The following is an 11305-nucleotide window of genomic DNA, read 5'->3' on the forward strand; positions in this document are numbered from 1 at the left end:
GAGGGGAGGGGGGGAGCGTGAGAGGCGCGATGACGTCTACGCCCTCCCTCGCTCCCCCCTCCCTCGCTCCCTTTCCTACCTGGTGGCGGGAGGGCGGAGGGAGGGGGCCGGGAAGAGCGGCAGCAGCACTTCCGGTGGAGCGGCGGGAGGGGCGGGAACAGCCGCCGCCGCCGCTGCCAGCGCAGAGCTGCGGAGGGCGGCGAGCGGAGCGGACGCTTTTTTCTCGTCCTCCTCCTCCTCCTCTTCTTCCTCCTCCTCGGTTCCTCGCCCGACATGGCGGTGGACGCCAGGCGGTTGGAGGCCCTGAGCCTTCACCAGCTCCACGAGCTCCTGGAAGACGAGGAGCAGCTCCAGAACATGGCCCTGGAGATGGAGGAGGTAGGGCGGGCGGGGACCCCCAGGGGAAGTAAGGAGGGGGGGTCCTAAGGGGGGAGAATTGAGGAAAGGGGGACCCCAAGAGGGAAGATTTGGGGCAATGGGAGGCCCCAAAGGGGACAATTGGGGGTGGGGGGCCCCCAAAGGGGAGAATTGGGGGTGGGGGGATCCCAAAGGGGAGAATTAGGGGTGAAAGCCCCCAAAGTGGAGAATTTGGGGCAATGGGAGGCCCCAAAGGGGAGAAGGGGCCCCCAAAGGGGAGGATTTGGGGCAATGGGAGGCCCCAAAGGGGAGAATTGGGGGTGGGGGGATCCCAAAGAGGAGAAATGGGGTGGGGCCCCCCAAAGAGGAGGATTTGGGGCAATGGGAGGCCCCAAAGGGGAGAATTGGGGGTGGGGGGATCCCAAAGAGGAGAAATGGGGTGGGGCCCCCCAAAGAGGAGGATTTGGGGCAATGGGAGGCCCCAAAGGGGAGAATTGGAGGTGGGTCTCAATTTAGGAGTTGGGGAAGGCTCTGAAGGAAGGAGGAGCTTGAAGAGGGGCGACTTGGTTTCCTAGGAAACGATGTTCCAATGTCTCTTTTTTTTGGGGGGGGGCTATGACTATGGGTCTGAAACCAGTCAGCCCATTGGCATCCATGGGGTCTCCCAGACCTTGGCTGGCTCTTTTTTTCCTTTTTTTTCTTTTTGCATCTGGCCCAAAATGGGACTTTTGAACCACAGCTGGAGAGTTCTTGGGCATCCAGGCCATTGCTGCCTTTCTGGGGGGGTGGGGGCGAAGGAAGACCCTTTTCAACAGACTTTAACAGCTGTTTCAGTCTCCTACTGGGAATTATGGGGGGTGGGAGGGGAAGAGGATGCTGAGGTTTCCCTGTAGCCCATTCTCCAAGGCTTCCTAGCAAAACAGGGGTCTCGACTGAGCTTCGGATCTGGAGCCCTTGGATAAGGGTCCCTTTTTCAGGCTTTTGGCTTTGGAAAAGGTGACTCCAGATTCCTAATCTGTGGGGTGGGGGGGGGGAGAATTTTTAACCCTGCATTAACAAGCCAAACTTGGTTTGGGGTCCCGCAGCTGTATTTCTGCCTTGGGTTCATTCAAAGAAGAGTTCTTGGAGGCACACAAAAGTTTCACTTGCTTATTTTGTCATTGCTATTCTGTCTATAATATGGGAGGGCTTGTTTTCTTGCTTAGCGCCAGCATTAAGCTGTTTCCCCTTTCTATAAGGAAGTGGTGTGCTCAAAAAGCCAAGGTGTTTGACGTTCTTGGGGGGGGACACGTGAGTTGTGCCCTTGGGGTGGGTGGGGGGAGCTGCAGAGGGAGCCGGAGCCAAGACGCAAGAAAACACAAAGTGGTTGTAAATCAACAGGTTGTCTTGTCTTTGGCCGTAATAACTTTCGTTGCGATTTGTACGGAAAGAAATCCGTGGCTGTGTGTGACGGTTAGAGAAATGCCATCGATGGGAAATAAACCATGGTTTGCTTGTCGGTTAGGGTGCAGCTTGCTTTGAAATGCGGGCCAGGAAGGTGGGATGGACATGACCCCTAATTGGAGTGTGGGTTTTTAGGTGTGTCGGTTTACAACCTTGTGGTTATCCGTGGGAATAAAGCGGTATTGTGGGAATAGGTGAAGTGAAGTTGAGAGAGGCGAGGAAGGCTGGCAGCCTCCCACTTTAGCTTTCTAATCACGTAGGAATAAAATGACTTTATTAAACCAAAAGATAAGGCCTGACTTTTAGGTTCCCCAACAGTTTAATTGGCATGGCTTATTGAGTTGCTTTTGTTTCTGCATTTAGGGTGTAATTTCTTGCCCTGTAGACATGAGTCATTTCTGAGAAGAAGACAGGGATCTCCTTTACGCGGTGCTTTTAGGCATTAAAAGGCATCCTTGGACAGGACAGCCATCTGGTGGCTCAAATCCCAAGGGAATAGCTTGAATTCGTTAGTTTCATATTATTTCCATGATAAATGTACTTCATATCCCCTCTGATGACTCCGGAACACTTTCAGTGAAATCAGATCCCAGCTTCTGATCTGCCCATCAGGCTGCCTAACAATGACTAATCCTGATCGTACTCAGGGTGTAAAACTGTACCTAATGGTACAGAGGGTAAAACTGTGGAGTATTCCATGCCCCTTTTGCATAATTTGAACCTGGCTTCCAAGGTTTTCTCTCCGATCAGAACTTTTGCTCCATATTGCCTGCGGGGGGCTAAGCTGCATTCCAGGATAATTCTTGAACGCTATTCCGCTCCCTTCCTTGAGCAAGGAACAACTGAAGCACGAAGAGAAAGGCCTGAGTAGTTCCTCCTCCAATGTGTTACAGAGGAAAAGCAGTTTCTGAATTTAGCAAACGTATGCCTTGCTAATTAGTCATTCCCACACTTGCAAACGTGCGACTTCGCACCTTATCCGTGTTATTGTTGCACTTTTCTTTTAGCGATGTGAGATTTGGGCTGCTTTAATCCGTGAATAATTTTGCATCTGGGAACTCTGTCTAGCTACCAGTCGAAGAAAGGACTTCTGTGTCTTTACAAATCTTTCCTGCTTTAGCTCTATGGCCTTTTGTTGTCTGGAATTCATACAGTGAAGGGTGGGGGGTGTGTGTGTCTTTAGTTCCAAGTCACTCCTTGGTAACCAGCTAGTATAAAATCTAAAAAGCTGCTAGGAACAGCTGAGCTTCAAGTCTGAAAAGGCATTTTGTAAAACTCTAGAAATACTCCCGTGCAGTGGCTTAAGGTTGTGAAATACTTTCTGATAATGCTTTCCTTGTATTCAAGGCTGCGAGGAAACACTGCAACAGAATGAAACTAATATCCGTTTGTGGTTTGTAATTCAAGCAAAAAATGAAGCTTTTAATAACGGGCAGCTCCTTTTACAGCCAGATGTCCTGATTTGATAAAACGAATCCTCTGTTTTGTGGGTGATATACTTATGTAGAGGGACATCTGGCACGCTGATAACTTTTTTTAAAAAAAAAAAACAGCCTATATGAAATGTCAGTTTTATTGTATCAGTGACCTTCTGACCAGGTTCCCTTTCAAGGAGAGCAATCAGGTGCAGTATTGACACGCAGGCTTCGTGTTATGCTGCAAATAAGCTTTACGATCTAACACTTATCCTGCCTTTTTAAATAACCTGAGGATATATAGAAAAGTATATGTAAATAAGTGGGAAATCAACTCTTCTTGACTGGGGTGTACTTTTAAGTTATTTTGCTGTGCCAGCTGGCGTCCAGAGTTACATTTTCAATGTTAATAGTCGCTGTGTGGGAGACCCAGGGGTTAAAGAGGCAGAACTAATAACCTTGAGCATTTTATATCTGTATTTCCCATTGTGCAGCTCAGATCTTGATTGCAATTGGACCAGTGGTGTTTGTTTAACGTAATGCATATGTAAAGTCATTTGGGCAGGGCTGGAGTTAGTCGGCTTTGGGTTCAGGAAACTCTTACTGTCATTTTTTTCCCCTTCTCTTCAATTGGCAGAGTTACTACTTTCTTAAGTAATTGGCCTGTAATTAGAGACGAGAGTCTGGAATAAATTAATCATTGGGCTCCCCTGCGTTAATTTTTCATGCTTTCAATCACTTGCTTTCAACATTTTTAAGACTCTAGGATTACAAAGGAGAGGATTTGCTTACCCCTAGAAAGTAATTTTCCTCCACTCAAGGAAAGTGAAGAAAATCTCTTGCCGTGAAAACTCACTTTTAACACGCTTTTGCTCTCTGTCCCTGAAATAAGTTATTGCTTTTTTTGGGTGGGTGGGGTTTGCACCTGATAAACTTTTTTTGTTGTTGGTGGGGTTTTTCCTTTCCCCAATACTTAGGAGGGTTTGTTTTTTTGCCATTTAAATTAAGTAAAATGATCTGCCAAAAGAAATCTTTCTCAACCAAAGATCTTAGAAATGCATTTGGGTGCGTTGCCGTGGTATAATATGACAGTATAAATTGTTAGCATTTGCAATATAGGGCTCTCAAAAGCATAACCTGGTCAGTATTGCATGAAATCAAGATAGGAGAGGTTTAAAAGGTTCAGGACTAGGCCGGTTGATAGGATTTCATAGACAATCCCTTGTATCCCCACGAAGTTCCTAGAAGAGTAAACAAACAATCTAATAGATAGAGAGATTTCTTGGCTCCCTTACCCTTTTTTCCAGCCTCTCAGTGAATGTGGTCATGTCCTCTTCTGCCAACATGAAATTAGGTTTTAAGACTACTAATTAACTGTGCCAGTAACTACACGCTGGTTTTCTGTTCTAGCGGTCACTCAATTAAGAAAAACCTGTGGGTTTTGGGTCTTTTTTTTTTTTTTCAAATAGCTTACTCGATCATCATGGCATGATGATGATGTTTAAATGTGGGGGGAGAAGGGTTCTCAAAGAGAGGAGGGGGAGGAACCAACAAGTGATTGGGAAAGAACACGAATTTGGCTAAACAAAAGGGGTCTTTTCTTTAGAATACAGCGGCACGAGTTCTTATGGAAAATATCCACTGTGGTAATGCAGATCTCTGAAAATCCAGATCAGAGATCGGACTACCTCTTTGTGTATGCCACATACACTACACAGTAATAGTTATTATTAGTTTGAGAAAATATAAGAAACAGTGAAGGGGTTAATGCATTACAATAAGCTAAAATGTAGAGCAGGGGTGCCCAGCCTTGGCAACTTTAAAAACTTGTGGACTTAAACTCCAAGAATTCCCACCTTGGTTTCTCAAATCTAAGTGCTAATATCAGTGCACATTAGACAGTTTAAAAAAAAAAGAAACACATTATAATAGATGTACCTGTGAGTGCGATTGTGTCTAATATGAGCTAAATATTAACGGCATTATATATATATATATATATATATATATATATATATATATATATATATATATACACATATATATATACATATATATATACATATATATATACATATATATATATACATATATGTAGGTCTTTGGTTATTCGGGTCTTCTCCCACGTAAAATTGGCGACGTTTCGACGAAGTCTCATTCGTCATCTTCAGGCTGGTGTTCTCGGCTTCGTGCTTCCTTGCTCCTGGAAGCATACACACACACACACACACACACACACACACAATGAGTCCTCAGAAAAGAATTGATAATTGAATATAGAGAATAGGTTTACCCATGCCTTCGTTCTTCTAAAATTTTAGCCGAGCAATTTATTAAAGATGGTGTAGCAAACCTGTTGGGAGTTAAGAGTTAAAACCAGTTCATTCCCAGGATTAACAAAAAAGAGGCTGCCTAAATCGGTCCAGGATTGGCCCACTGCCCTCTTTCCCACAATTGACCGACTAAGAGTTTCCACCTAATGGCCAACATGTTTTCAAGTAGCTCTTTCGCCTATTTTTTGACAGCTCTAAACGGTCTCACACATGACTCATCGTTATGTGGCTTCTAATATCTTGGGGGCTGGGGCTGGCGTTTGGTATAAAAAGGAAGAAAGTGATTCATTGCAGTACTCGGTGTTCTGTTTCTCGGGTCTGGAGGAGGTGGGGGAAGATGCCAAATACATGGGGAAAACGCGGGGCAGCAGCTGTTCTCTCCTCCCCAACCCCCCCAGTCGTTATATCGCCTTTATAAAGGAACTGGTTCTTATTTCCCTGCCTTCCCCTCTCGTTCCCACCATTCGTCTTAGATCGTAAACTCTTTTTTTTTTTTTAAAAAAAAGTTCTGTTGCGAGAATGCACATCATGGTTTGGAAAAGCCTCTTCCAGCCTCTTCCATCTCCGGCGTTCTGTGCATGCTATCTTCTCAATAAAGGGGCCTTTATATCAGATCCGTATAATCAAGGAAACCAGAGGGGAACAGTGTCCCGCTGTTCGCTCCTGCTGAATTGACAGTTTCACATCACACAATTTCCCTTTTGATCTACGGGGTCTCATTATGAGGTCTCACACGAGATGGTGCCAAGCCAGCTTGTTCGGCTTCCCCCCCCCCAAAGCCTCCTCTCTTCGCTTTCTCTTCTCCTCCATAAATTAAATGTATAAATCAGAGGGAGGGATGGGGGGGAGGGGAGGGGAGGGGGAGAGACAGCTTGATTTACATTCTGGCTGTGTTTTCCCGTCTGCTGGTTTCTTTGAGCCAGGCAGGCAATCCGGATCACGTTCCCCCTTTTCCTCCCGCTAATTAATACGAGTACCAGAAAAAGTGGTTCACCGCTGTGCTTGCTCACCAGAGAGAAATTTAGAAATATCCCACCTCTGTCATTAATTTTTCTGCCTAACCGTCTGCTTCTTTTTTTTCTCTTGCAGGCCCAAAATGTTCAGCTTAGCAAAGATATGACTCTCGCCAGCAACCACAGTCTAGCAGAAGGAAATCTCTTATACCAGCCAAAATTAGATGCCCTGAAAGCCACATTAACCCAAAAGTATCAAGAGCTGCAGGTTCTCTTCGAAGCGTATCAGATAAAGAAAACCAAGCTAGGTAATATTCAGAAGGAATGACCTCAATCCCCTTTTCCTTTCCATAAGCAGCTTGGAGTAGCCGAGACAGGCTCCAAATCATTAGATAATATAAACAGGTAGCGAAGTATGGGGTTGATTCAGTCATTTAAGGATGTGTACACAGTTAATGAGTTGAGCAGCGGTTCACTAATCTGAAGATATTTAAACTTTTATCTACTCTTTCTAGCTAAAGAGGAACCTTTGTCTCCATTAAAATCATTCTTGGTGCTGTGGCTGGCTCTGGCATCAAAATATAAAACATATTTTAATTTCAAACTAAAATAAGCCCTCCCCGAAAATATTTAAACACAGAGCTGGAAATCAGGTAAGACGGCAAGAGGAGCCCCATCTTGCTCCATGCGCTCCAAAATAATAAGATCTCCTCAAAAATAAGGCCAAGCGCTTATTTCGGGGTTCAAAAAAAATATAAGACAGGGTCTTATTTTCAGGGAAACACGGTAGTTTGCCTGTAGAAAATTTAAACTTTTAAGCTGCTGGTTGTGAGAATAAATGTTTGGGGAAATGAGGTCTTGATAAGAACAGATACATCCTGCACGCTGGTGGTTCTAGTCCCTGGAGATGGCCACTCCATTTGGAAGCCTGCCATGTTTCCTTGCCCAGCCCTCAAACGCTCTGTGGAGTATATTGTCTTGTAGTAAAAACAGGGAGCAGGGTGGTAGAAGTTTCCAAGCAGCCGGTATTATTTCAGTACTCATCGCAGACATTAAGGTAGCTTTGGCCTTGCTTCCAACGTGCTTCTCCCTGCATTTTGCAAAAGAGTTTAAATTCTGCTTTGTTCCTATCCTACTTTGGCTCTAATTGATTGATCACAAACATTCATCTCTGTATATAGGTATGAATGGGTATGTTTCTGCTGTTTTTGTTCTTCTCAGCCTTCTGGTATACCGCCTAGCACCTTGCAGATGGGGCTGTGTACAAAATATTTGCAAAGCAGGGAGTGGACTTCGATGGGAAAAGAGTGAGGCACCCCCAAAGTCCATTAAGGGAGTTTGTGGTTGGGTTAATATTTGAATCAAGACATCCCAACTTAGAGGCTGACTTCTTACCCCTCTATGTAGTGAAGGCATCCCCAGGCTAAATTCCTTGTTATTACATGTAGTTTCCTTTAAAAATGTACAGAACAAAGTGTTCATTTTGCCTGTGTCCAATCTGGTTTACAATCCTAGAATAGTCATCCAAGAATTCATGTTCAGCATTACATAATGATAGAATCCGAACAAAATTAGCCATGGTTGCAAACTCCTGCAGTGTATTGAAACAGAGCTAAAACGTGCTTCCAGATTCTCAACTCAGAGTTAAGGCATCTTTTCCCATAAACATGCATATGATATGCGTGTTCGCTTGTTATTGGTCCATCCTGTCACCCATCCTATGTGCATTTACTGTTTAAATAGGTTCCAAAAAGCAATATGACACAAAATATATGCCTTGACAGGACGACTAAAATCCCAATCTCCCAGTTTCTAACCGAGACTTTAATCACTGCACAAAAACTGGTTTTCAGTTTTGTCAGGAATGAAAACTGTGCCAGCGCATAATCAGTTGCAAATTCTGAACCGAAATGCATTGCGCTCACATTCATGGCTTCTCATCTGTGGGTTTTTATTTTTAAATTGTGGTAACCGTATATTTATAAACTCTGCTTTAATTCATGGCTGTCCCCAATGTCCCACCCACCCCCACTTCTTGGTTTGCAGACAGACAATCCAATAATGCTTCGCTGGAGACCCTCCTCGCACTTCTTCAGACAGAAGGGGCCAAAATTGAAGAAGACACCGAGGTAAATAGGGAACATCTGCTGTTGGGGTTTGCTGGGATAATATTTGGCCTAGAACAGCGGCCTCCAACCTTTTGGCCATCAGGAACCGGTTCTGTGGAAAGAGGTTTGTCCACGGACTGCAGGGAGCGTCATTTCACATGCCGCCTGCATCCCACGGATGGAGCTTCGCTTGTTTGCACGGCCCAGTTTCTGCCGGTCTACGGACTGCGGGTTGGGGACCCCTGGCCTAGCAAATGTAATACTGATTTACCTGCTTTATACCTATGACCCCAGGAGAGCTTGAATGTATTCATTTATTCCTTCAATTTCTATAGCCACCCATCTTAATCTAATTGAATTATGTCTTTCCTCTCGTGTGTGGATCCCCACCAACCCACTGTAGGAGAATGGTCAGGCCGAGCTCGAGGGAGGGAGGGATCAAACACGTCATCAGTCTCAAGTCCCTTCGTGCTCACAAGAGATTTAAGTCCATCCCACCTTTTGAATTCTTTTGATTCTTGAGTGCTTACTTGCTTTGACCGTTAGTCCTTCAAATTCTTCTTTAAACTTTGCAATAAACCTTTATATTCATTTGAACAGCCTGGACTTCCTGATTTCCCCCGTGCTTGACATCCTACCCAAGAATACCGCTAAGGTTGCGGCTTTAAAGAAAAAGCTGAACAAAGAAGAAAGTAGAAAATTTTTAATTTTAAACTTGTTCGTCTTAATTGCACTTTTAACTGTTAAATTATGAGATTTGGATTTAATTTCTTTTTAACTTTTTCATTAGATGTTTTTTTTACTGTTGTGAGCCACCCTGAGTCCGGCTAGAGATAGGGCGGCATATAAATCTCATTAAATAAATAAATAAATAAATAAATAAATAAATAAATAAATAAATAAATAAATAAATTGTCAAAAGGATATCAGACAGAGGAGCTGACAGATATGTGATTTGGAGCTCATGTGATACAGGCAATCCTCCCCTTACAACAGTACGTTTAGTGACTGAAGTTACAGCGGCACTGAAAAAAGTAACTTATGATCATTTTTCATCCTTATGACCCATGTGGCATCCCCATGGTCATGTGATCCAAAATTCAGATGCTTGGCAATTCGTCTTATATTGATGACGATCGCAGTGTCCCCCCGGGGGGGGGGGGGCCCTCACGCAATCCCCTTTTGCGACCTTCAGACAAGCCAAGTCAATGGGGGATCCAGGTTCGCTTAACGGAGTTACTAATTTAACCACTGCAGTGATTCACTTAACCAATGTGGCAAGGAAAGTTGTAAGATGGGGCTTAACCAACTTCTCACTTAGCAGCAGCAAATTCCGGGCTCCATTGTGCTCGTAATTCAAGGACCACCTGTACTCTTTTAAGATTCGTAAGTGGTTCTAGCAGTAAGAGAGAGAGAGACAAAAGATGCCGTGAGAAACAGGCTCTGCCTTTCCAGACTGTGTCCCGCCCTCCCTCACGATTCATTCCCTCTTTCCAACAGAACATGGCCGAGAAGTTTCTAGATGGCGACATCCCTCTGGACACCTTCATTGACGAATATCAGAGTCAGAGGAAATTAGCTCACCTGCGGCGGGTCAAAATAGAAAAACTCCAAGAGGTGGTCCTGAAAGGACCCCGACGGCCCCCGGTCCCCCCTCCGCCGGTGCTTCAGACTTCAGAGGCCAACACGCCTCCTTCGGTTATGCCTCGCCGTAACCCTCCCCCTCCCCCTCCGGTGTCCGTGGTCCCAGCAGGACATTTCCCAACGCCCTTTATGGCTCCCATGGGCCACAATCCGTATCTATATCCTCCTCTCCCCCCGAGGACGGGGGCTCCGCCACCGCCAGGCCAAGGGCCGTCGCCGGGTTACCCGAACCCGTTTCTAGCTCTGTACCCCTCCACGCCGCCTCAGAGGCCCCCGCCTCGCCTTCCTTCCAACCCCGGTTTTATCATGGAATGAAAACGCCATCACGTCTTGACTCTTCTTGTACACTGGTGCTGACCTTTACGAGATCCTTAAAAGCTGGAAACCCAAGCGAAGTCGTCGGTGGGGGAGAAATCAACGGGGGCTCCGCGCACCAAGGAAACCGTCGACGGATCCTGCAAAGACCACCGGTTTTGATCCTTTTTTAAAAATTTTATTTTTTAATTTAAAGAGAGAATCAGCGTCTCCGTCCAGACCTCCCGACAAAGACGTCAAACCAGTGTAGAATTGGTGAAAATGCTTCCATTTGTAGATTTGCCTTGTTCTTCCGAGGAGATTCCAGCCATCGTGGCACAAAGGCCACAAATCCCAGGAAATCTTAAGTTGTTTTTTTTTTTTTATTCCTTAATTTTGGGGGGGAGGGAAAAAAAAAAAAGCAATTCCAGAAAGGAAAACCTCGTTCTAAACCCCCGGACGGTAGCTTTCGAATATATACATATATATGTTCTGCGAACAGACTCTGCACCGAAATGGCAATAAAAAAAATGACTCATCGTTGGTGGCACAAACCCCGTTTAGGGACTAGCGAGATGGTGGTTCTGAGTTAGCAAATTTTTGTGTTAGCCGCAGTTGTGGTGGGTGGGTGGGAGTTTGTTTCCCCATTAATACAATCCGATCCATTCGAGCAGCAGGCTGCCAATTTTCAGTGGGCAGCGAAGGTGGGAAAAAAGCAGTTATTTGTACCCGTGAAAACCTCAGGATGTCAAAAAATA

General features: G+C 45.1%; 1 protein-coding gene across 1 annotated transcript; it reads left to right on the plus strand.

Annotated features, from left to right (window-relative positions):
• Positions 1–203: 203 nt before the first annotated feature.
• Positions 204–11087, plus strand: VPS37B (VPS37B subunit of ESCRT-I). The gene is made up of 4 exons (XM_070950794.1): positions 204–378; positions 6638–6809; positions 8548–8630; positions 10110–11087. The coding sequence occupies exons 1-4, from the start codon at positions 274–276 to the stop codon at positions 10566–10568; spliced, it is 819 nt and encodes a 272-aa protein (XP_070806895.1). The 5' UTR covers positions 204–273; the 3' UTR covers positions 10569–11087.
• Positions 11088–11305: the final 218 nt, after the last annotated feature.

The sequence above is a fragment of the Pituophis catenifer genome, unplaced genomic scaffold (assembly GCF_029215685.1).
Source record: "Pituophis catenifer annectens isolate HBS135680 unplaced genomic scaffold, rPitCat1.0.hap2 SCAF_10, whole genome shotgun sequence".
Taxonomy (NCBI): domain Eukaryota; kingdom Metazoa; phylum Chordata; class Lepidosauria; order Squamata; family Colubridae; genus Pituophis; species Pituophis catenifer.

Excerpts from the sequence above, each read along its gene's own strand:
- VPS37B (XM_070950794.1), top strand. The coding sequence starts at position 274 with ATGGCGGTGGACGCCAGGCGGTTGGAGGCCCTGAGCCTTCACCAGCTC. Across the intron at positions 379-6,637 it reads TGGCCCTGGAGATGGAGGAG|GCCCAAAATGTTCAGCTTAG; the intron begins GTAGGGCGGGCG and ends TTTCTCTTGCAG. Across the intron at positions 6,810-8,547 it reads GATAAAGAAAACCAAGCTAG|ACAGACAATCCAATAATGCT; the intron begins GTAATATTCAGA and ends CTTGGTTTGCAG.